Source organism: Telopea speciosissima, chromosome 5 (genome assembly GCF_018873765.1).
Source record: "Telopea speciosissima isolate NSW1024214 ecotype Mountain lineage chromosome 5, Tspe_v1, whole genome shotgun sequence".
NCBI classification, from domain to species: Eukaryota; Viridiplantae; Streptophyta; class Magnoliopsida; order Proteales; family Proteaceae; genus Telopea; species Telopea speciosissima.
This window is the reverse complement of record NC_057920.1, coordinates 58232066-58258387: the sequence shown is the minus strand read 5'-3', so window position 1 is coordinate 58258387 and position 26322 is coordinate 58232066. Positions and strand designations below refer to the sequence as shown.

General features: G+C 40.6%; 1 protein-coding gene across 2 annotated transcripts in view; it reads right to left on the bottom strand.

Annotated features, from left to right (window-relative positions):
- LOC122661356 (zeaxanthin epoxidase, chloroplastic-like) overlaps nt 1-23655 on the bottom strand; it is a 31584-nt gene extending 7929 nt beyond the window's left edge. Inside the window, exons 1-5 of one of the 2 annotated variants that reach the window (XM_043856722.1) lie at nt 23051-23655; nt 22469-22631; nt 22183-22257; nt 21696-21796; nt 21434-21553 (exon numbers count right to left, since the gene is read on the bottom strand). In XM_043856722.1, coding sequence (XP_043712657.1) covers nt 21434-21553; nt 21696-21796; nt 22183-22257; nt 22469-22631; nt 23051-23574 — 983 coding nt within the window. In that variant the 5' untranslated portion in view covers nt 23575-23655. The remainder of the gene's footprint in view (nt 1-21433; nt 21554-21695; nt 21797-22182; nt 22258-22468; nt 22632-23050) is intronic. The other variant, XM_043856721.1, reaches the window with a different exon arrangement.
- Between the last annotated feature and the right edge of the window lie 2667 nt (nt 23656-26322).

Genomic DNA, 26322 nt, shown 5'->3' with positions numbered 1-26322 from the left:
TTCAACGAAAGTAACATTAGCACTAACAAATTACCTCAGAGTAGTTAAGTTATAACATCGATAGCATTTCTAGGTTTAAGAATACACAAGAAAAATACATTTACAGCCCTGGGAGACATTATCAACCTGAGGGTGTAAAATGTGAGCAAAACACACACAGTAAAAAGCCCACAGTGGTTGAGAGAACAAGGGTAATTTGAGAAAAACAATGGAACGATTATCTACAACAAAGGAAGGCATCCGATTAATCAAATGCCATGCAATAAGAACAACATCACACAAAAAATGCTTGGGAACATTCATGTGGATCATTACAGAGCAAGCGATCAATAGTAGTAGTAGTAGACTGAATTCGCGAAGTATTACAAGCAGGAAAGGATGATCGATGATGTTTCCCAAGTTCACAAGCTTCACAATCCAGATGACTCGTAACTTAGAACCATGTGTTAAAGCTTGGATAGAGATAAATGCCCTAATCGAAAATGCCACTGGAGAAGAGAAACACTAGTAGTAGTAGTAGTAGTAGTAGTACTAGACTGATTTCGCGAAGTATTACGAGCAGAAAAGGATGATCGCTGATGTTTCCCAAGTTCACATGCTTCACAGTCTAGGCAAGACATAAATTCACAACTTGGAACCATGTGTTGAAGCTTGGATAGAGATAAATGCCCTAACTGAAAATGCCATTGGAGATGAAATACACTAGTAGTAGTAGTCTAGTAGAGGAACCAGAGCCATGGAGATAGTGGAGTCTGGCCTGCTCAAGCCCGTCACCAATTGTCCTCCTTGTCTGAAGATCCTAAACAACACAATGGGAAGGAAAAAAAGTGATAGAGCAGTTAAGAGACTTGGTCAGTTGATTAATAGATTGCAAACTTGACGGTAACTGGGGAACATGAAGAACAGAAGACAAGTTCATAGATGCAGTAGGGGAAACTACACCATGACCAGCCACATTGGTAAAGGATCCACCAGCAAGTATAACAAGAGAAGAGTTGAAAGCCTTTGTTAAGGAAGAAAACAACTCAGACTTACCGGTCATGTGAGTAAATGCTCCGGAATCAATAATCCACAGGGTGGGAGAGGTGGATGTAAGGAAAACTGAAGTACCTGTGTGGGCTAGAGTGAGTGGATGAAGATGCATTAGAGGATATCTGAAGACATTATATAAGATGAAATAAGTGATTGTAGTCATCTCGAGACACAGATCTTGATGAAGACCCTCAAGATGAGGATGTAATATTAGTATCGTCAGATGACACCTTCCCAATACTACCATCAAGCACAACAAAATTAGTTGAAGGTGGAATCCACTCTGGTTGTCCATGTTTATCTCAACATGTTTCAATAGTGTGATTGGGTTTGCCACAAAAAATATACAGTCTAAAGGGTTGATCACTCTGTTGACCACCTGTACTTCAGCTGTCACGTCCACGACTTCCCCATGGGCCACGCCCCCTCCTAAAGAGGTTAGATCCTTGACCACGTAATGTAGTCCTAGGTAGGTGAAAGACCCACTAGGAACCAACACTGTAGGATCTGCTGTGAACAAGCAGTCCGATTGGGGTAAAATATGAAATTAGGGTTATCGTTAGGGTTAGGTGAGGGTTTGAGGGTATGGTTATGCTAGGCAGGTATAGGGGAGTCTATCAGTGAAGGTCCAGTGATGGTTTGATGAGTGGAAGTGTGAGAATTCAAGGGGAAGCAGGTTAGGGTTTCGGGTTTTGAGTTTTTTTAAAAAATGGAAGTGATGGAATCTAGGGTTTAGATGTGGAATTAGGGCAAGGGGTTCAGGTTAAGTTCTCTAGGAGTAGAAAGGGACACTCGGCCAAGGTATGATGGTCAGGTAAAGGCTGGATGTTGCTGGACAGTATTCTAGGGTTTTGGGTTTTAATGGGAATTGCCGGAAGTTAGGGTTTTGATGCTAGAAAGGGGAAAAGGTCTGGATCGAGTGGAGGGGGTGTCTTGAGGGTGATGTGGTTTGAATTTGGAAGGATTCTGATGGAGGATTAGGTCTGTGAGTGAATTAGGTTATGTCCTGATTTTGACTATTTCCGGGGAAGAAATAGGGACTAAAAGGTTGGTAGGGAGAAGGGGTGAATTCTGCTGTGGTGGTAGGAATTCGTATGAAGTCAAAAGCATGCCTTTGGGTAGGAGATGCTGCTGCTATAGTCTGGGGTTCTCGTATGAGGATTCCGCCAGGACGGGGGATAGGGAGTAAGCCTTTGGTGGCTGTTTTGCGATTGCGATGTGGTGTCGTAGACGCTTTACCTTTACCTTTATCGGGAGGACGGTGCGGATTCATCTCTGCTAAGATAATCAGCAAGAAAATTGTCAATTCCCTTAATATGTACAATTTCAAAAGAATATTGATTAATGATATTGTACCAATTAATCCGACGAGAGTTAGTTTCTCATTTTGTTTTAAGAAAATCTCGAACTGCCTGGTTGTTAGTGCGAATAAGAAATTTCTCAGGAAGTAGGTAAATTCGAAATCGTTGTATCTCGTGCTCATAGGGTCGCAGTTCAAAAAGTTCCACAAACTTTTTATCAAGAGGTGTCAAAAGTTTAGTAGAGGTAACGTTGGTTAACTCATGTAAACATTTCCAACTAACTGCGAGATTATGACAGTCAGCTTTCATGCCGATCCATTGGGTTTTTATCTTTAAAACCACTGAATCACAAAGATTAGGGTCATGAATAGAGATAAAGAAATTGGGTTTGAGCTTGAACCAAACCGAACCATTAACTAGGTTGGATTCGATTCCACTAATAAGAGCGTTGAGTGGCTCTTGAAGGAATCTCTTATCGAAAATTGCAACGACAACAGGGGTGTCGATACCTTGTCGAAAAAAGCAGAAGTTCAACCTGGATGAGACCAATGTGTATGTATCTCAACTTTGGGTGTTTCTTAACCAATCGCTTGATTTGGTGTGGTTAAACAAACAAATTTCAAGACTAGCGTCATCGTGGGGCGGTGGTATTACCACAAGCTTGGTCAAAATAACGTCGAGACCGAGATTACTAAGCTTGGATAACTTGTAAACCTCGTCATGAGTAACCTCTTTGAGTTTGTTAAAGAGATTAGGGTCAAAAGAGACGTCTTCTCTCACAAGATCATTGAGAGCGGCAGATTCAAGTTGAGGCCAAATGGGCGTAATCTCGATATGGGTAGATAAGGTGAAGGAGGGGGTTCCTTTGTCTCATTTTCCATGAAAACAAATTCGAGTCGTCATCGGACGTTCATCGTCGATTCGAGACTAACTCATAAAGAAGTTCGATTGGGTCCAAACTTGAAAAATAATAATACCTCATAATTAAATTCGCTAAGAACCGAATCATTTTACGGGCATTCTTGGTTTTGTTTGGACATTCATTGGCAAAATGTCCTTTCTCATTACACAAATAACAAGTGCAATCAGCCTTGTTCTTTTTTGTTTGTGTAAGGGGATTTTTTCTAATAAATCGTTTGTGGGTAAACGACTTTCTAGGTTTAGAGGGAAAATCCTTGGGATTGTAAGATTTCCATCGATACCATTTGGTATGTTTGGGCTTAGGTTTAGAGTGCCTAGAACGATGATGAATTGGCTTTGTACCAAATTCAAATTCGTTGTTGAAGCGGATCTTTACACGACATCGTGGGAGATCTTGTGTTTAAGAGCTTTGGCTGCTCAGGCTTTAAGGCAATGGTCCAGAATATGTCAAAAAACAAAATTGATTCTGTTTCCAAGTGTATCAATGCTTTTGGAGTTGTTGATAAAAAGCTGGATAGGTAGTATGGCATAGTTCATCCCATGGTGGTGGTAACTTAGGGAAAACCTGGTCTTTCCAATATGCAGATTTTAAGGAATCTAACATTTGGTAAAGGCTCATATATTTTTTTGCAAAAGCTTTAAACTCGAGGAGATTGTTAACCTTAATTTTAGTTAAATTAAAACTGACATCTTCTGTAAGTTTTTCAGTAGCATGAAAACCACAAAATTCATTTTTTATGATTTTCGAAAATTCGACCAAAATTTTTTCGAAGTTCTTTTGATAGGTTAATAACTCTGTTTTGGCTACTTTGCCGTCTTCAGTTTGGTCAAACTTCTTAATAAATTGCAGGACATCTCCTTGGAGGGAACCACTTAGATATTCTAAGAACTTGTCCCCTTGCCAGGTGGCCATATTATTTGCAATTAGAATGGCAAAGGTTTGTGCCCATTCATTAATGGCTTTATCATAGTCCTTTATAGATATATGGGTAAGATCGAGGTATGTTCCTCCAGATGCTAACCCATACTTGTGAAGGTCATCTTTGCGGGTATAGAAACCCTCTGTTTCTGTGGAAAAAACAGTGTCGTGACCAAAAGATTCACGTTGGCCTCTCTGAGGTTGGAAATCCTCATCAGTATCCAGATGGTCATCTACGTCCATCTTACGCTTGGAACTTTCACCGACAGTGGGGGTACTATGGGAAAGGGCTTCTGATTCTGAGTCTGTCGAAGAGTCAGAAGAGGAAGATGATTTTCTGTGAATCACATCTTCGTCATCAGAAAAAACAACAAAGTTATGTGCTACAAACCTCTGTTGGTTGTCAACATAGAATTGTTGCATCATACCGAAGAGTCGGTCTTGGTCCTTTGGGTCCGTAGTAGTTTTATAACAGTTTTTCCAATGGTCCATAATTTCTTTGAGATAAAGAAAATTCTCATCCAAAACTAAGTCTTCAATAAGGGTGCTAATACATAAGAACGTCGCCCGGGGAGGGAGGTCAGGACGTGTGACCGGTCGGTTGTCAACCAGATCAGACAGAAGAGTGACAGTATCATCTAATTTTTTTGAGATTTTTTCTTGATTATCTAAAGACATATCAATTAAATAATTTAAATCACCACTAATATCGTCTGGTAATGCGTGTGTGCCATGTAGATATGGAAGAGATGGATCACCATAATAAGGGGGAGGGGAAGCCATAATAGTGATTGTTAATAAAAAAGATAATTTCCGGGGGCTAAACCCGTTCTATAGTATCGGCAGGACAAGGGTCCAAACACTCTTGGTTTTTCAAACCAGTGCTTCACAGGACATCACTACCACTACAGAATATATGGCCTTGGAAATCACAATTGATATGAACAATCAAAAATTAAAAATTTCGTACGCCACCACTCGTTAGCGGATAATCCGCCCTTGAGGGATAGTACCAGAAGATGTGTGTGCAGAGCAGGTGCTGTTGATCCCGATAAGGATCCATTTTCACACTCAAAGGGGGCTAATCCTTAGTGATCTACCGATTTGCAGGTAGTCTTCTGCTGTGAGATATGTAGTTGCCGGTAACGGCAAGGTCTAAATAAAAAAAGAACAGAATATATGAAAAGAAAATTTCATATAACCAGAATACCTTGAAGTACAAACAGTTACAAGTAGTCGGAGATGAGTTCTCCTCTTTCACTCTGCTGCAGATTGGAGAATAGAAACGACGATTTGGAGTAGATCCTCGGTGCTATTCAACGTTCGTTAGCAAATTCTATTACTCTGGGGTAGAGTAAGGTTACAGAAGATCAAGAGCGTACCAAAGCTCTGATACCAAAATTAAAAACAACTTCTTAAAGAGATAGAAAGACTAGAAAGACAAGGGAGAGAGAGATTAGAGCGGAAGAGAGATCTATCTGTATTCTATATCCTTCAGAGAAGAGAGGAGCTTCTCTTATATAAGGGACGGATCTCAATATTAAATTTAAAATCCGAATCTTGCTGACGTAGGGGGTGACGTCAGGGAATAGTGACCGATGCTGACGTAAGCCATGACGTAGGGCATCAGAGAAAAATATCTCCTGGGGTCCACAAGTGGGATCCACAAACTAATCGGATCCGTTGTTGAGTTCATCGAATCCATTTGAAAATCGGAGCGGACTGGAGAGAGGTTTTCAGCAGCCACTTGGTCAACAATTTCTTGGGCAGCCATTTCTTCCAGGGCTTCTTCGACTTCAGCAAGGAGACCAGCCGGGACATCTAACAGAGAGAGTGTCTGTAGGTTCTGGACTAGTTCATAGGAGGCGGCAGCAATGTCGCATGGGATCTCGTAATCCATGAGAAATTGAGTGACGAAGATTCGTCGGCCGTCTGAGACAAGATAACGGTACTAGGAAAATCCGTTAGGGAAGATAAGTGTCAGAGCTTCTTTGTGTAGAGCTATGAGGGGCTGCTTATACAACTGATCAGCATGGATGAAGTGGTTAGCTATGGTAGCTGCTTCGTCTTCATCGGTGATCAGAGCCGGTTCCTGAACTGTGTAACAGGACGCTGGTTGGAGGTGCCAAATCTGATATGGCTGAAAGAAGCGTTCTCTATGTCGCCATCCCAAAGTACTGGTAATGGTGAATTCGAGTCCACCAGAAAATCTCCAGTTTGCTGTTGCATGAACGACCATAGTACGGATCATCATGGGCAACTGGTCAAGAACTTGGGTACAGTCGCTTAAGAAGACTACCTGTCCAACGAGTCCCCATTCAACAGCAGCAATACTCCAGGGTTCATGTCCGGGGTAAAAGATAAGACGGTGCTGTTGATGATGTGTTCTCGTAATATTTTTGGGAAACTCCAGCATAAAGCTTTTGTAGCGCTGGTATTGTTCTTCATTACAAGAATTTTGTATTATTGGGAAGACTTCGCGAGGCAGAAGTTCCCGTACGCATTCATATAAACAGATTTTCTGAATTTTAAAAAAGAGGGGGTCTTTAAGATGGTCCTCAATACATTCAGAAATCTGAAGAAAGCTGTGTACTTTCTCCGGGGAAGTAACATCGTTCCAATCAAGTTGTTTGATTGAGTCGAGTACAAGAGTTTGCAAATTCAGTTGTCTTTGGTAAAACGTGCTGAGAGATTTGGAGAAGGAGGTGAGTGTAGTCCGGAAAGGTTTCTTTTGTCCGGCTAACTGTATTCGCCAAAGGGTATTAATGTGATGATATCATTTGGTAGGTACACCATCATGTTTGAAGAAATCAGTAGTGTTGGTCACTGATTGAGCAAAAGAAGATGGAGCAATAGCCACTGGTAGTTGTTGTACTACCTGGGAGCAGCTGGCTGGGGTCATGTTCCATAGATAATAAGGATCCTGACTGTCCTGATTTTGACTATTTCCGGGGAAGAAATAGGGACTAAAAGGTTGGTAGGGAGAAGGGGTGAATTCTGCTGTGGTGGCAGGAATTCGTATGAAGTCAGAAGCATGCCTTTGGGTAGGAGATGCTGCTGCTGTAGTCTGGGGTTCTTGTATGAGGATTCCGCCAGGACGAGGGATAGGGAGTAAGCCTTTGGTGGCTGTTTTGCGATTGCGATGTGGTGTCGCAGACGCTTTACCTTTACCTTTATCGGGAGGATGGTGCGGATTCATCTCTGCTAAGATAATCAGCAAGAAAATTGTCAGTTCCCTTAATATGTACAATTTCAAAAGAATATTGATTAATGATGGGTAGGTAATGTGATGATACCACTTGGTAGGTACACCATCATGTTTGAAGAAATCAGTAGTGTTGGTCACTGACTGAGCAAAAGAAGATGGAGCAATAGCTGCTGGAAGTTGTTGTACTACCTGGGAGTAGCTGGCTGGGGTCATGTTCCATAGATAATAAGGATCCTGACTGTCCTGATTTTGACTATTTTCGGGGAAGAAATAGGGACTAAAAGGTTGGTAGGGAGAAGGGGTGAATTCTGCTGTGGTGGCAGGAATTCGTATGAAGTCAGAAGCATGCCTTTGGGTAGGAGATGCTGCTGCTGTAGTCTGGGGTTCTCGTATGAGGATTCCGCCAGGACGGGGGATGGGGAGTAAGCCTTTGGTGGCTGTTTTGCAATTGCGATGTGGTGTCGCAGACGCTTTACCTTTACCTTTATCGGGAAGACGGTACGGATTCATCTCTACTAAGATAATCAGCAAGAAAATTGTCAGTTCCCTTAATATGTACAATTTCAAAAGAATATTGATTAATGATATTGTACCAATTAATCTGACGAGAGTTAGTTTCTCGTTGTTTTGTTTTAAGAAAATCTCGAACTGCCTGGTTGTCAGTGCGAATAAGAAATTTCTCAGGAAGTAGGTAAATTCGAAATCGTTGTATAGCATTAACGATTGCTAAAATTTCCTTTTCGTATATCATATAATTAATTTGAGCAGATGTAAATTTACCAGAATTGTATTCACATATTTGCTCATCAGAGGGACTCTTAAGAGGGCGTGCTTAACACATCCCCAATGCTCATTGCTAGCATCTGTTTCAAGAATGAGAAGATCACCAGCAAGAGGGAAATAAACTGTTGGACAAGAATTTTGTATCTCATCCTTTATGGCTTGGACTGCCTGTGTGTCTACTTTAGTCCATGTAAATGCTACATCTTTTTGTAATTTAGTTAAAAGACGTTTTTCTTTGGTAGAAAGGTCTTTGATGTAGGTATGGCCATAATTAAGGATTCCAAGAAATTGTTGGAGGTGTTTCTTATCCGTAAGTTCGGTAGGAAAATCCCTAATTTTGATAAGAATATGATCATGGAGTTGGAGTCCATGATCAGTTAGGACTAAACCTAAAAATTCGATTTGGGTTTTTTCCAATTCGACTTTCTTAGGAGACATAATTATTCCATGTTGTAGGAATAAGTTTCCAATGATGCAGAGATGCTTGGTGTGCTCTTCCCGTGTTTTGGAAAAGACAAGAATGTCATCAATGTAAGCAACACAAAAGGGGAGATTTCCAAAGATAGAGTCTATCCATCGTTGAAAGATCTGTGGGGCAGTACAGAGTCCAAAAGGCATAACCTTCCATTGAAAATGGCGGTTAAAGGGAGTGGAAAAAGCCGTAAGAGGTTTGGATTCTTCGGTTAGCTTAATTTGCCAAAATCCTGATTTACAGTCAAATTTACTGTAGATAGTGGCATTCTTAGCTCGGTGAATTAGGACATCTTTCCGGGGAATGAAGTATCCATCGAAAATAATGTTCGAGTTTAAATGTTTGTAGTTTATAACCATTCGAGCTTTACCTCGCTTGATTTCCGCATGATTGCGTACCATGAAAGCGGGACAAGAGTGTGGACTTGTAGAGGGTTCTATGAGTCCTAGGTTAAATAACTCAGGGAGTTGTTGTCAAATTCTTCAATATTTGTTTTGAGATAGAGAATGGGTTTGACGCGGATAACCTTGTGTGGATCATCCAAATTAATAGAACAAAAACGCGGACTTTTATCATAGTCCTTTATAGGTATATGGGTAAGATCGAGGTATGTTCCTCCAGATGCTAACCCGTACTTGTGAAGGCCATCTTTGCGGGTATAGAAACCTTCTGTTTCTGTGAAAAAAACAGTGTCATGACCAAAAGATTCGCGTTGGCTTATCTGAGGTTGGAAATCTTCATCAGTATCCAGATGGTCATCTGTGTCCATCTTACGCTTGGAACTTTCACCGACAGTGGGGGTACTGTGGGGAAGGGCTTCTGATTCTGAGTCTGTGGAAGAGTCAGAAGAGGAAGATGATTCTCTGTGAATCACATCTTCGTCATCAGAAAAAACAACAAAGTTATGTGCTACAAACCTCTGTTGGTTGTCAACATAGAATTGTTTCATCATACCGAAGAGTCGGTCTTGGTCCTTTGGGTCCGTAGTAGTTTTATAACGGTTCTTCCAATGGTCCATAATTTCTTTGAGATAAAGAAAATTATCATCCGAAACTAAGTCTTCAGTAAGGGTGCTAATACATAAGAACGTCGCCCGGGGAGGGAGGTCAGGAGGTGTGACCGGTCAGTTCTCAACCAGATCAGACAGAAGAGTGACAGTATCATCTAATTTTTTTGAGATTTTTTCTTGATTATCTAAAGACATATCAATTAAATAATTTAAAGCACCACTAATATCGTCTAGTAATGCGTGTGTACCATGTAGATATGGAAGAGATGGATCACCATAACAAGGAGGAGGGGAAGCCATAATAGTGATTGTTAATAAAAAAGATTATTTCCGGGGGCTAAACCCGTTCTATAGTATCGGCAGGACAAGGGTCCAAACACTCTTGGTTCTTCAAGCCAGTGCTTCGCAGGACATCACCACCACTACAGAATATATGGCCTTGGAAATCACAACTAATATGAACAATAAAAAATTAAACACTTCGTACGTCACCACTCGTTAGCGGATAATCCGTCCTTGAGGGATGGTACCAGAAGATGTGTGTGCAGAGCAGGTGCTGTTGATCCCAAAAAGGATCCGTTTTCACACTTAGAGGGGGGTAATCCTCAGTGATCTACCGATTTGCAGGTAGTCTTCTGCTGTGAGATATGTAGTTGCCGGTAATGGCAAGGTCTAAATAAAAAAAGAACAGAATATATGAAAAGAAAATTTCATATAACCAGAATACCTTGATGTACAAACAGTTACAAGTAGTCGGAGATGAGTTCTCCTCTTTCACTCTGCTGCAGATCAGAGAATAGAAACGACGATCTGGAGTAGATCCTCGGTGCTATTCAACGTTCATTAGCAAATTCTATTACTCTGGGGTAGAGTAAGGTTACAGATGATCAAGAGCGTACTAAAGCTCTGATACCAAAATTAAAAACAACTTCTTAAAGAGATAGAAAGACTAGAAAGACAAGGGAGAGAGAGACTAGAGCGGAAGAGAGATCTATCTGCATTTTATATCCATTAGAGAAGAGAGGAGCTTCTCTTATATAGGGGACGGATCTCAAAAATTAATTTAAAATCCGAATCTTGCTGACGTAGGGGGTGACGTCAGTGAATAGTGACCGATGCTGACGTAAGCCATGACGTAGGGCATCAGAGAAAAATATCTCTTGGGGTCCACAAGTGGGGTCCACAAACTAATCGGATCTGTTGTTGAGTTCATCCGAATCCATTTGAAAATTGGAGCAGACTGGAGAGAGGTTTTCAGCAGCCACTTGGTCAACAACTTCTTAGGCAGCCATTTCTTCCAGGGCTTCTTCGACTTCAACAAGGAGACTAGCTAGGACATCTAACAGAGAGAGTGTCTGCAGGTTCTGGACTAGTTCATAGGAGGAGGCAGCAATGTCGCATGGGATCTCGTAATCCATGAGAAATTGAGTGACGAAGATTCGTCGGCCGTCTGAGACAAGATAACGGTACTTGGAACATCCGTTAGGGAAGATGAGTGTCAGAGCTTCTTTGTGCAGAGCTATGAGGGACTGCTTATACAACTGATCAGCATGGATGAAGTGGTTAGCTATAGTAGCTGCTTCGTCTTCATCGGTGATGAGAGCCGGTTCCTTAACTGTGTAACAGGACGCTGGTTGGAGGTGCTAAATCTGATATGGCTGAAAGAAGCGTTCCCTATGTCGCCATCCCAAAGTACTGATAATGGTGAATTCGAGTCCACCAGAAAATCTCCAGTTTGCTGTCGCATGAACGACCATAGTGCGGATCCTCATGGGCAACTGGTCGAGAACTTGGGTACAGTCGCTTGAGAAGACTAACTGTCCAACGAGTCCCCATTCAACAGCAACAATACTCCAGGGTTCATGTCCGGGGTAAAAGATAAGACGGTGCTGTTGATGATGTGTTCTCATAATATTTTTGGGAAACTCCAGCATAAAGCTTTTATAGCGCTGGTATTGTTCTTCATTACAAGAATTTTGTATTATTGAGAAGACTTCGCGAGGGAGAAGTTCCCGTGCGCGTTCATATAAACAGATTTTCCGAATTTTAAAAAAGAGGGGGTCTTTAAGATGGTCCTCAATACATTCAGAAATCTGAAGAAAGCTGTGTACTTTCTCCGGGGAAGTAACATCGTTCCAATCAAGTTGTTTGATTGAGTCGAGTACAAGAGTTTGCAAATTGAGTTGTCTTTGGTAGAACTTGCCAAAAAATTTAGGGAAGGCGGTGAGTGTAGTCCGGAAAGGTTTCTTTTGTCCGGCTAACACAAAGGGTATTAATGTGATGATACCACTTGGCAGGTTGGCAAGAGATGGATCACCATAACAAGGAGGAGGGGAAGCCATAATAGTGATTGTTAATAAAAAAGATAATTTTCGGGGGCTAAACCCGTTCTATAGTATCGGCAGGACAAGGGTCCAAACACTGTGTTGCTTACATTAATGACATTCTTGCCTTTTCCAAAACTCGCGAAGAGCATACCAAGCATCTCCGCATCATTGGAAACTTATTCCTACAACATGGAATAATTCTGTCTCCTAAGAAAGTCGAATTGGAAAAAACCCAACTCGAATTTTTTAGGTTTAGTCCTAACTGATCATGGACTCCAACTCCATGATCATATTCTTATCAAAATTAGGGATTTTCCTACAGAACTTACGGATAAGAAACACCTCCAACAATTTCTTGGAATCCTTAATTATAGCCGTACCTACATCAAAGACCTTTCTACCAAAGAAAAACGTCTTTTAACTAAATTACAAAAAGATGTAGCATTTACATGGACTAAAGCAGACACACAGGCAGTCCAAGCCATAAAGGATGAGATACAAAATTCTTGTCCAACAGTTTATTTCCCTCTTGCTGGTGATCGTCTCATTCTTGAAACAGATGCTAGCAATGAACATTGGGGATGTGTTTTAAAAGCACACCCTCTTAAGAATCCCTCTGATGAGCAAATATGTGGATACAATTCTGGTAAATTTACATCTGCTCAAATTAATTATATGATATACGAAAAGGAAATTTTAGCAATCGTTAATGCTATACAATGATTTCGAATTTACCTACTTCCTGAGAAATTTCTTATTCGCACTGACAACCAGGTAGTTCGAGATTTTCTTAAAACAAAACAACGAGAAACTAACTCTCGTCGGATTAATTGGTACAATATCATTAATCAATATTCTTTTGAAATTGTACATATTAAGGGAGCTGACAATTTTCTTGCTGATTATCTTAGCAGAGATGAATCTGCACCGTCCTCCCGATAAAGGTAAAGGTAAAGCGTCTGGGACACCACATCGCAATCGCAAAACAGCCACCAAAGGCTTACTCCCTATCCCCCGTCCTGGCGGAATCCTCATACGAGAACCCCAGACTACAGCAGCAGCATCTCCTACCCAAAGGCATGCTTCTGACTTCATACGAATTCCTGCCACCACAGCAGAATTCACCCCTTCTCCCTATCAACATTTTAGTCCCTATTTCTTCCCCGGAAATAGTCAAAATCAGGACAGTCAGGATCCTTATTATCTATGGAACATGACCCCAGCCAGCTACTCCCAGTTAGTACAACAACTACCAACGGCTATTGCTCCATCTTCTTTTGCTCAGTCAGTGACCAACACTATTGATTTCTTCAAACATGATGGTGTACCTACCAAGTGGTATCATCACATTAATACCCTTTGTGTTAGCCGGACAAAAGAAACCTTTCCGGACTACACTCACCGCCTTCTCCAAATCTCTCGGCAAGTTCTACCAAAGACAACCGAATTTGCAAACTCTTGTACTCGACTCAATCAAACAACTTGATTGGAACGATGTTACTTCCCCGGAGAAAGTACACAGCTTTTTTCAGATTTCTGAATGTATTGAGGACCATCTTAAAGACCCCCTCTTTTTTAAAATTCGGAAAATCGGTTTATATGAACGCGCACGAGAACTTCTCCCTCGCGAAGTCTTCCCAATAATACAAAATTCTTGTAATGAAGAACAATACCAACGCTACAAAAGCTTTATGCTGGAGTTTCCCAAAAATATTATGAGAACACATCATCAACAGCACCGTCTTATCTTTTACCCCGGACATGAACCCTGGAGTATTGCTGCTGTTGAATGGGGACTCGTTGGATAGTTAGTCTTCTCAAGCGACTGTACCCAAGTTCTCGACCAGTTGCCTATGATGATCCACACTATGGTCGTTCATGCGAGAGCAAACTGGAGATTTTCTGGTGGACTCGAATTCACCATTACCAGTACTTTGGGATGGCGACATAGAGAACGCTTCTTTCAGCCATATCAGATTTGGCACCTCCAACCAGCGTCCTGTTACACAGTTCAAGAACCGGCTCTCATCACCGATGAAGAAGAAGCAGCTACCATAGCTAACCACTTCATCCATGTTGATCAGTTGTATAAGCAGTCCTTCATAGCTCTACACAAAGAAGCTCTAACACTCATCTTCCCTAACGGATGTTCCAAGTACCGTTATCTTGTCTCAGACGGCCGACGAATCTTCGTCACTCAATTTCTCATGGATTACGAGATCATATGCGACATTGCCGCCGCCTCCTATGAACTAGTCTAGAACCTACAGACACTCTCTCTGTTAGATGTCCCGACTAGTCTCCTTGCTGAAGTCGAAGAAGCCCTGGAAGAAATGGCTGCCCAAGAAGTTGCTGACCAAGTGGCTGCCGAAAACCTCTCTCCAATCCGCTCCGATTTTCAAATGGATTCGGATGAACTCAACAACGGATCCGATTAGTTTGTGGACCCCACTTGTGGACCCCAAGAGATATTTTTCTCTGATGCCCTACGTCATGGCTTACGTCAGCATCGGTCACTATTCACTGACGTCATCCCCTACGTCAACAAGATTCGGATTTTAAATTAATTTTTGAGATCCGTCCCCTATATAAGAGAAGCTCCTCTCTTCTCTAAAGGATATAGAATACAGATAGATCTCTCTTCCGCTCTAATCTCTCTCTCTCTTGTCTTTCTAGTCTTTCTATCTCTTTAAGAAGTTTTTTAATTTTGGTACGCTCTTGATCATCTGTAACCTTACTCTACCCCAGAGTAATAGAATTTGCTAATGAACGTTGAATAGCACCGAGGATCTACTCCAGATCGTCGTTTCTATTCTCCGATCTGCAGCAGAGTGAAAGAGGAGAACTCATCTCCGACTACTTGTAATTGTTTGTACTTCAAGGTATTCTGGTTATATGAAATTTTCTTTTCATATATTCTGTTCTTTCTTTATTTAGACCTTGCCGTTACCGGCAACTACAAATCTCACAGCAGAAGACTAGCTGCAAATCGGTAGATCACTGAGGATTACCCCCCTCTGAGTGTGAAAATGGATCCTTTTCGGGATCAACAGCACCTGCTCTGCACACACAGCTTCTGGTACTATCCCTCAAGGACGGATTATCCGCTAACGAGTGGTGACGTACGAAGTTTTTAATTTTTGATTGTTCATATCAGTTGTGATTTCCAAAGCCATATATTCTGTAGTGGTGGTGATGTCCTGCGAACCACTGATTTGAAGAACCAAGAGTGTTTGGACCCTTGTCCTGCCGATACTATAGATCGAGTTTAGCCCCCAAAAATTTTCTTTTTTATTAACAATCACTATTATGGCTTCCCCTCCCCCTTGTTATGGTGATCCATTTCTTCCATATCTACATGGTACACACGCATTACCAGACAATATTAGTGGTGCTTTAAATTATTTAATTGATATGTCTTTAGATAATCAAGAAAAAATCTCAAAAAAATTAGATGATACTATCACTCTTCTGTCTGATCTGGTTGACAACCGATCGGTCACACCTCCTGACCTCCCTCCCCGAGCGACGTTCTTATGTATTAGCACCCTTACTGAAGATCCAGTTTCGGATGATAATTTTCTTTATCTCAAAGAAATTATGGACCATTGGAAGGACCGTTATAAAACTAACTATTACGGACCCAAAGGACCAAGACCGACTCTTCGGTATGATGCAACAATTCTATGTTGACAACCAACAGAGTTTTGTAGCACATAACTTTGTTCTTTTTTCTGATGACAAAGATGTGATTCACAGAGAATCATCTTCCTCTTCTGACTCTTCCACAGACTCAGAATCAGAAGCCCTTCCCCACAGTACCCCCACTGTCGGTGAAAGTTCCAAGCGTAAGATGGACATAGATGACCATCTGGATACTGATGAGGATTTCCAACCTCAGAAAGGCCAACGCGAATCTTTTGATCACGACACTGTTTTTTCCACAGAAACAGAGGGTTTCTATACCCGCAAAGATGACCTTCACAAGTATGGGTTAGCATCTGGAGGAACATACCTCAATCTTACCCATATACCTATAAAAGACTATGATAAAGCCATTAATGAATGGGCACAAACCTTTGCCATTCTAATTGCAAATAATAAGGCCACCTGGTAGGCGGACAAGTTCTTAGAATATCTAAGCAGTTCCCTCTAAGGAGATGTCCTGCAATTTATTAAGAAGTTTGACCAAACTGAAGACGGCAAAGTAGCCAAAACGGAGTTATTAACCTATCAAAAGAACTTCGAAAAAAATTTGGTCGAATTTTTGAAAATCATAAAAAATGAAATTATTGGTTTTCATGCTACTGACAAACTTGCAGAAGGTGTCAATTTTAATTTAAATAAAATTAAGCTTAACAATCTCCTCGAGTTTGAAGCTTTTGCAAAATAATATATGAGCCTTTACCAAATGTTAGATTCCTCAAAATCTGCATATTGGAAAGACTAGTTTTTCCCTAAGTTACCACCACCATGGGACGAACTATACCATACTACCTATCCAGCTTTTATCAACGACTCCAAAAGCGCTGATACACTTGGAAACAGAATCAATTTTGTTTTCCGACATATTCTGGACCATTGCCTTAAAGCCCGAGCAGCCAAAGCTCTTAAACACAAGATCTCCCCCTGTCGGTGTAAAGATCTGCTCAACAACGAATTTGAATTTGGTACAAAGCCAATTCATCATTGTTCTAGGCACTCTAAACCTAAGCCCAAACATACCAAACGTTATCGATGGAAATCTTACAATCCCAAGGATTTTCCCTCTAAACCTAGAAAGTCGTTTACCCACAAGATTTATTAGGAAAAAACCCCCTTACACAAAACAAAAACAGAACAAGGCTGATTGCACTTGTTATTTGTGTAATGAGAAAGGGCATTTTGCCAATGAATGTCCAAACAAAACCAAGAATGCCCGTAAAATGATTCGGTTCTTAGACGAATTTAATTATGAGGTATTATTATTTTCTGAAGTTTCGGACCCAACTAAACTTCTTTATGAGTTAGTCTCTGAATCTGACGACCAAACGTCCGATGACGACTCTGAATTTGTTTTCATGGAAAATGAGACAAAGGAACCCCCTCCTTCAGCCTCATCTACCCATATCGAGATTACGCCCATTTCGGCCTCTGAACTCGAATCTGTCGCTCTCAATGATCTTGTGAGAGAAGACGTCTCTTTTGACCCTAATCTCTTTAACAAACTCAAAGAGGTTACTCATGACGAGGTTTACAAGCTATCCAAGCTTAGTAATCTCTGGTCTCGACGTTATTTTGACCAAGCTTGTGGTAATACCACCGCCCAGTCTACAGATGACGCTAGTCTTGAAATTTGTTTGTTTAACCCTGACCAAATCAAGCGATTGGTTAAGAAACGCCCCAAGTTGAGATACATACACATTGGTCTCATCCAGGTTGAACTTACTGCTCTTTTTCGACAAGGTATCGACACCCCTGTTGTCGTTGCAATTTTCGATAAGAGATTCCTTCAATAGCCACTCAACGCTCTTATTGGTGGAATCGAATCCAACCTAGTTAATGGTTCGGTTCGGTTCAAGCTCAAACCCAATTTCTTTATCTCTATTCATGACCCTAATCTTTGTGATTCAGTGGTTTTAAAGATAAAAACCCAATGGACCGGCATGAAAGTTGACTGTCATAATCTCGCAGTTAGTTGGAAATGTTTACATGAGTTAACCAACGTTACCTCTACTAAACTTCTGCCACCTCCTAATAAAAAGTTCGTGGAACTTTTTGAACCGCGACCCTATGAGCACGAGATACAACCTCGAGTGCTTAACTGGCATGACATTAAGTTACCTAGTGAATGGTTAATTACTGAAATTTTGGATACCCCTCAAAATATTAGAGAAGTGCAAACACCAACGTTTGAACTCCAATCTTCAGGTAACAATCTTTACTTTAAAAGACGAACACCTGCTCCTAGTATGCTATCGGTTAATAGATCTTCCACGTCTAGCCAAGGTTCAACATCATCTCGAACCTCAGCAGCTACTTACCCTTCACACTCCTCAAACCCTAGGCCCCCTTTGCCTAATTATTTTCCTGCCTATATTCCTCCACTGTTTTTTAAAGGACCGCAAAATCAAGATTACCCTCCTTCTGATAGAGACACTGATTCAGTTAGTGTCGTAACTATCTTCAACCATTACATTTCTGATGGTTCTGATATAACTTTTGCGACTAATCAAAGCCCAAAAAATTATACTTATGTCCAAGGACATTTTTCTTTTCCTGGATTCCAGCCATATACCCTTGATATCCTTATGGATACAGGCGCCACCGGCTGTATTTGCAAAAACAATGCAATACCTGGCCATTACTGGCAAAAGATGGATGCTCCTGTCTTTGTCAGCGGCATCTCTGGACCCTCCACTACTTTAGAATATAAAGCTCTAAATGTCCCTATTATCTTAGGAAGCAAAGAATTTCTTATCCCCAAGATCACTTGCTTTCCTTCTATGCATGGTGATTTCATCTTAGGCACTAATTTTCTTTTTAATTACATGCCAATCACCATTCTCCCTCGTATCTTTCAGATCCAGCACCCTACTGGCCCTGTTGAGTTAAAATTACTCACCTCTCATTCTTCTCAATGTGATAAAGGTTTTATTCACGAACCTATTCATGTCACTGTTGAGGAACCATCTCACTGGCTTCTCACTCTTCTAAAGCCCAATTTTAGTGACTTTCCACTTTTGTGGTGGGATAAAAGTCCGCATTTTTGTTCTATTAAATTGGATGATCCACACAAGGTTATCCGCATCAAACCCATTCTCTATCTTAAAACAGATATTGAAGAATTTGACAAGCAACTCCCTGAGTTACTTAACCTAGGACTCATAGAACCCTCTACAAGTCCACACTCTTGTCCCGCTTTCATGGTACGCAATCATGCGGAAATCAAGCAAGGTAAAGCTCGAATGGTTATAAACTACAAACGTTTAAACCAGAACATTATTTTCGATGGATACTTCATTCCCCGAAAAGATGTCCTAATTCACAGAGCTAAGGATGCCACTATCTACAGTAAATTTGACTGTAAATCAGGATTTTGGCAAATTAAGCTAACCGAAGAATCCAAACCTCTTACGGCTTTTTCCACTCCCTTTAACCGCCATTTTCAATGGAAGGTTATGCCTTTTGGACTCTGTACTGCCCCACAGATCTTTCAACGATGGCTAGACTCTATCTTTGGAAATCTCCCCTTTTGGGTTGCTTACATTGATGACATTCTTGTCTTTTCCTGGGAATTTGAAGAAAATAAAGGGGAAAATTAGGGTTGGGCTGTAGAAGGTTTAGAAGAAGAAGTTTGGGGTTGGGAATGTCTCAAACTTACTTGGATATGCAGTGAACAATCGGCAGCAGCAGAACCTTGATTAAAAATTGAAACTTTGTGAAGAAAACTTGACGGAGAGGTTGTACGAATCACCCGGGCTTCACACCGCAAGGTGTCGATTGCATCACACACCAGTCCCACCTTGCTTTGATCATACACAAAGCAGCCTTCACAGTGGAAGAGAAGCAGCAGCTTGCACAAGCAGAGGTTTTTTTTTTTTCAAAAGTGGAGAATGAATGTGCTCCACAAATTTCATTAATTTAAATAGGCTTAATAGCCTTATTCCTACTCAGCCTAGAAGTCTAAAGGACCCGTAGCCGACTTAACTAAACCCACACTCCTCTCAAATTCGTGGGAGTATGGTGTGGATCCAAAAAAAAAAGAAAAAAAATTACATATTAAAATAAAAGGTGACTCAAGTCACTTAAATTGAACCACTGGTTCAACCAAGTTGGGCCAGTTCAATTCAAAAAACATAAAAACGCTTTTAAAAAAAAAAAAAAACTAAGTATGGATCACCACTACTTGGACAGCAGCTTCCTATTCTTCTTCTTCTTGCGGATGTAGTGCTTCAGCTCTGCTTCACCATGACTAGCAACAAAAGCAGAGCTCTCTTTAGGAGAGGGAGTGGTATCTATTCTTGAAGTAGTGGTAAGGCGCTAAAGACATGCAAAAGAGTCATTGAGGGATGACATCTTTTCCCGGTAAATAGTTGACTCTTGATGGACTGAAATTCAGTATAGATAGAACTCTTCCTGTTGAAGTTGTAATTGTTCCAAATTGGTAGTGAGAGGCTGATGGATAGTGAGCAACCAGAATAACATAACCCCTTGCACTTGAATTTATAAGATGCTAATAATAGTGCTGGATCAACTACTCTATAAGCAATTATGCATAAAGATAACCAAGAAATCACTTGCACTATAAATTAATGATAGGAAACCAATCAGACTCCGAAGTACAGCCACCAAAATATGGCATTTATCAAAATGTCTAAATTTAGTAGCCAACAACTGATAAGTTTTAGGCAAATAGTGTATCTAGGATCAGCTTTCTTAGGTAACAAAATTAATTAATCATATGGCATCTTTTCTTCTTTACTGTATGAAAATAAGGAATGGTGGCACACAAAAAAGATTGGAGCCCCAGCTTACCATCCAGCCAAAATGCTGTAGACTTCAAGCAGCCATAAAACAAAGACTCAGATAGATTGATTACAACATGAGTCGGAAATATGATAGATTCCTTCCATCAAGTAATATAAACAATTAGAAACGATATAAGACTGACTGTACAGATAGACATATACAATATGCTAATCCATCTGCGTGTACTCGTACACCCTTTTGTCACTCTAGGACAATATACTTTTTGTTAGCTTCTGTATGGTAACATTAAAAAAAAATCTGTTTCTGTTGTTTTTGTGTTTTTTTGGAACAGAAATGGAACAAATCCTGTATGTGTCGCCCGGTCCATTTTTTTGTTTTTTTGTTCTTTTTTCGGATTGGACCGGTAAAAAACAGTTGTGGCACAGATTTGAGAAACATAAAAAAGTTGTACCAAAAAAACAGAAACAGAAAGCTGGGAAAAAACGAGCATGAAACGACCACCACCACCTCTACCTCCACCACTGCCACCACCACTTCCTCCTCCACCACCACCACCACTGTCACCAAAAGATATGCTTCTGTGAAGATGCATTCCATACATGTGTTCTGTTTTTCTGTAACAGCAGAAACAGTTTTTTTCCAGGTTTACCATATAACATTTGTTGGTACAGAATGACTCCAATAGTCCAGAAACAGAAAAAAAAATGTTTCCGACTCAGAACCAGTTTTTTGAAATAGAAACATTGCCATATAGAGCCTAAGTTACCAAGTGGACAGCATCTTCACCCTCTATATCTGAGGAGGCTAACTTCATATTAGTTTTTTTTTTTTTTTTTTTTTTTTTTAAATTAATCCTGCAAGTTACTTCCTCTCAGTTTCTGGTATTTGGTAAATTTCCCTGTACTTTATAGACACAACCAAATATTATTAATGGAGTAATAGGATCCAAATTAATTTTTTTTTACAGAATTCAAGAATAAGAAGAATATTTACCATTGGGAGCATCAACCCCACCAGGTGATTCCTTGTGAAATGCATACCACTGCATCTTTCCAGCACCCACATCAGAAGAAACAAAGTATTGTTTGTGACCCAAAAATACGCGGTACCTTCATGACAAAGCTTATATGTTAAGGAGTTACTAACAAACTTAGGAAATGATAGTTTAACTTTTGAAGAAAGAGACACGGCCTAAAGAAGTCATGCGGATGCATGGGTTACCAACCAATGCATAAACAGAAGAAAACATACCCAACAGTTTCAATATCTGGGGGCACAAAATCTGCAATACCAGTGTAACAAGTGTAACCTGAATACGTGGCATCTTTGGGTCCAAACAAATTCTTCCTAACCTGTTTATGAATAATGTTATTTTCTTGACATTTCAAGATAGAGGAAATCAAAGAATATACTAACTAATTTTGTTAAGGTAAAATTATACATGCCACAAGCAATAACCCAACCCAAAATCTGAGGGTCCTCCAAGGAGATCTCCAGTGCCAAAGCAAAGTGACTGGATGTTTAAACCATTTCGGGAACTTTTCATGCCTATTGATTTTCTACTCAAGTATTTTCCCTCCACCCAAATTAATGAGATGGATCATATTATATAATTGGATAAAATTATTTCTGACATAGGAGATCAAATGGGTGTAAACCATCAGATAGTGGATCCTTAAACCCCTTGTATGTGCCATTTTAAGGCTCAGTGGACAGGCATGCTAGATTACACTTCTACCTTTGACCATATGCCATCAGCTCCAACCAGAAGATCACCATCATAACGTTGTCCGTTGTCAAGCACCACTGAAACCTATTGTGTAAGCAGTGAAGTAAGAAAGATTACAACGTGGATTCTGGGCCATAACCTTAAAACCTTTTAGTGAAAAATTATCAAGTAAAGGAAGGGAACCAATTTGCCATCTCCACCACTTCTTCAGCGGGGAGACAGCATCCAAAGTGCCTTCTTTATATATATTTTCAGAGGTGGGGAGGTGTGAGGAAAAGCTTGACAGCTCAAATACCTTATTCCCGTCATCCTCAAAGTCAACAACATTACATTCATTCATAATGACATCTTCACCAACTGCTCTAGCCAGGATTTGTTGCAGAGTCATTCGACTAATAACTCTCGTGACAGGAAGCCCTCGTTCCGCTGCAGGAGTGAATGTATCAAACTTGACGTACCTGATGACCAACTATGAATTACTTAATGTAACAAAATCTGATGTTCATAAGAACAGACAGACAAAGAAATTGATTGATGATACTGAACACCATATAAAACTTTATATTTCTTAGAGTAATTTCAGACAGTAATGATCAGTTTACATTAGCTATTAAACTTGGATATGAAAGAAACTTCAGGGAGTCTTCCTTTAGTTTTAAATCTAAAGACAGAAACTTTACTGTATGTGTCTGTTCTGATATAGACTGATCTTATGAGATGCATCATTCTTATGCAGGATTACCTTTTAGGTTATGTCTTCCCTAATTGGTTTATAATCGATCAAAAATGGGTTCAACAACAACAAACGAGTTTTATCATCTGGGCCCAATACAGCCCTAAATCCTAACCAGAAAGAGCTCAAAAAGGAACAACTAACCAAGAACCAGAGATCCCATCGACTAGTCCATTGATTCGGTCACCAGTGATGCAGCCAGCATTCAAAATTTCCTCAGCAACCTCATAATCGATGGCCTCCAAGGCAGCCAATGCATTGCTTTGAATCTGGATTGGGCCCCTGTACTTCCCTTCCCCTCTAATAGCACTTGCATCCTTCTCAAATACCAACACATCAAAGCCTTTCCTCTTAGCTGCCAGAGCAAAAACAAGCCCACCAATCCCACCCCCAGCCACAAGCACACGAAGCTGCTTCTTCTGTAGTGGTCTGTCTCCACTGCCGGCGCCAGTATGAGTAGATGTGGTGGTGGTCGCAGGGGATTCCAGGACAGCCCTCACCCTAGTCTTTCTCTTCCTCTGCTCTAGAGCTTTACTTCTGCCGCAGTTGTAGTGTAAAGAAGGCAGGAACTCTTCAGAGAAGTCTTTGGAAAAGGAAATTGGAAAGTGGGTTCTTGAGAATGTCCTTGAAGGATGAAGATAACTGTAAAAACCTGCCGATGAAGCCATGGCTGTTCCAACAATTGCAAATTCAAAACCCAGTAATTGTTCGAGCTTAAAAACAATGAATTAAGACCCTAAGATGGATCTACCCTTTTTCTTTTTCTTTTCCTTTTGGGTTTTCCAAGTGAAATGAAGTTGCAGGAAGGAGAGAAAGAAGAGAGGGAAGTGGAAGAAGTTACAGTAGAAAAGAGAGTTGTTGAGAGAGAAGTCGACAAAAGGGTGGGCCAGCAACCATTTGCAGCCAATCCATGGATTTTGTTCATCTTTCTTCTGCTCTTGTGCTCCACCAATTAGCTTAGATTCAAATTCCATGTGTCAATTTCAGGTTGCCACTCTGCTTTGCCGTGGAAAGTTTTGAGCCAGATGTTGATATTCTATCAGCCATACGCCAATGCCTGCATATCCGTTACCCCCAACTATTTGAAAATCTAGTTATCTGGTGTGAAGACCGAAAGAGGAGAGGTTGTATTCGGTACGACGTTCTCATGTCATCTCCCATACATCAATCAATCAGATCCGATTAGACGTTCTTGAACATGTTGATTCACCCAATCAGACCCAAGCAACGCTCTATGCTCACCCGTGTGCCCTCCTGGCTCCTGGTGAGGGCCCAAGGTTCTCTCTCTGCCTTCTTTGCTTGAAATTAAGATTTTCTTCCTTCCCCAACTTGTTAAAGCATTTCTCTTGCGGTTAATACTCATGCTATCTTCTTTGATTCTACCTTATCCATCATATTTTTCTTTTACAACCAGCCACTCTTTCTCTTTGGGTCATGTTTGGGTCAATAGCCCACATTCTTAGATAGGCGATAGAATCATTTGGCCATTCACCCAATCAGACCCAAGCGACGCACCATGCTCATGGTTTTGTAACCGCTCTGAAACCACTTTAAACGCACAAATTTTTTTGACAATTAGCCCATGCAGCATCCGTGTGCCATCTTGGTGAGGGCCAAAGGTCTCACACCTTCTTTGCTTGAAGCTCCAATATTCTTCCTTCGTTGATCCAGGGCTTGCCCTGGTGGTTTGCTACTCCCTTGGGAGAACTGCTTCAGGAGTTTGATCCGTGGTTCGAGTCTTCTTAGCGACACCAAGTCCACAATTATTTGCTTTCCAAGAAGTGGAGACCATGTGGGTACCATATTGATCCCTTGTGAGTCTTCTCTTGCCTCCTTGTGAGACTTTGATGGCCAATAGGCCCTTGACAAATGCACAAACAGAAAAAAAAAAAAAATATATATATATATATATATTCTTCCTTCGCCCACTTATTAAAACATTCGTATTGCTATTAATATCCATGCTATAATCTTTGGCTCTACCTTACCCATCATATTTTTCTTTTTCGCTTGCCATCCTTAAGGTCATGTTTGGGCCAGTGACCCACATTCTTACATAGGCGATAGAAATTGTTGGACCATTCACCCAATCAGACCCAAGTAACGCCCCATGCGGCCATGCTCATAGTTTCGTAACCGCTCTGAAATCACTTTGCAACGCACAAAAGAGTTTTGACAGTTAACCCATGCGGCACCCGTATGCCCTCCTGGTGAGGGCCTGAGATCCCCGTCTTCTTTGCTTGAAGCTCAGATATTCTTTCTTCGCCCACTTATTAAGCATTTGTATTGTCTTTAATATCCATGCTATCTTCTTTGGCTCTAACTTACCCATCATATTTTTCTTTTTCCGCCTGTTGTCCTTAAGGTCATGTCTTGGTCAATAGCCCACATTCTCACATAGGCAATAGAAACTATTGGACCAGGTATACATAAAAATTTTCAACAAGTTGATCAGTCCCGGGCGGACCTGGTGAAATTTGTAAATGTCAAGGAGAGAGGGAAAAGGTTTCCTCATCTCGCATAGCCATGAAAACTTCTTTGTCTATGTAACAATTCTGACTGTTGGATAATTAAAAATTAATCTAAATTAACATCATGTCAAATTTCTTAGTCTATGTGTTGAGTATTTCACGCTTTGTATTTTCTACCATTTTCTATAGATTTCAAGTACTTTGTATTGCCCGGGTGTATATTTTGTTCGCACGTAAATTTGACATGTAATTAGGGGACCTTGAAATATACTTTTCATATAATTTCTGCCCATCCAACATTCCATGTGACTCACGTAAATTGCAAGATCATGAATTTCCTTGCACTTGCTATACTAGAAACCCTATAGCCAATAGAAGGTCTCTATTGTGGACCCAGTGTTGTTGATTGATTTTTCTGGCTTTTAATCAGATAACTACCATGAAATCCATGCAATGTAGTATATCTAAAGAATGCATATGCATAGATGAAAAGGAGAATTTAAAAGGGGGAGGAAAAAAGCAAAAAATAAAAAATAAATTGGTGGTTACAAGGGAAATTAAAGGGAAAGAAAGTGAAATTTTTAAACCTAAAAAAATATTTTTGTCACACACACTTGAACGTTGTCATACAGACCCTAAAGTTCACTTTACTTTGCATCCAAATCCCTTAAGTTTGAAAAGCAAATTTTAGTAACATGTAGATTACACACCGGAGGTTGGTAAGAACTGAGGGACAATGCCCCCTAACCTAAGTGGACCTACCAGCGAAGCAACTGGTAATTGATCGGGTGAGGGGCATTTGGTTTCGTGCAACGCCCCCACAACAGGAGGCCTTATCTGTCAATTTTGGAGTTGCCTCTAAGATGGTTGTTGTGACCAAAGCTATCATTCTTGGGGTGTCATGATCTAGAGTCATATACATATAAATGGAATAATTACTCACAT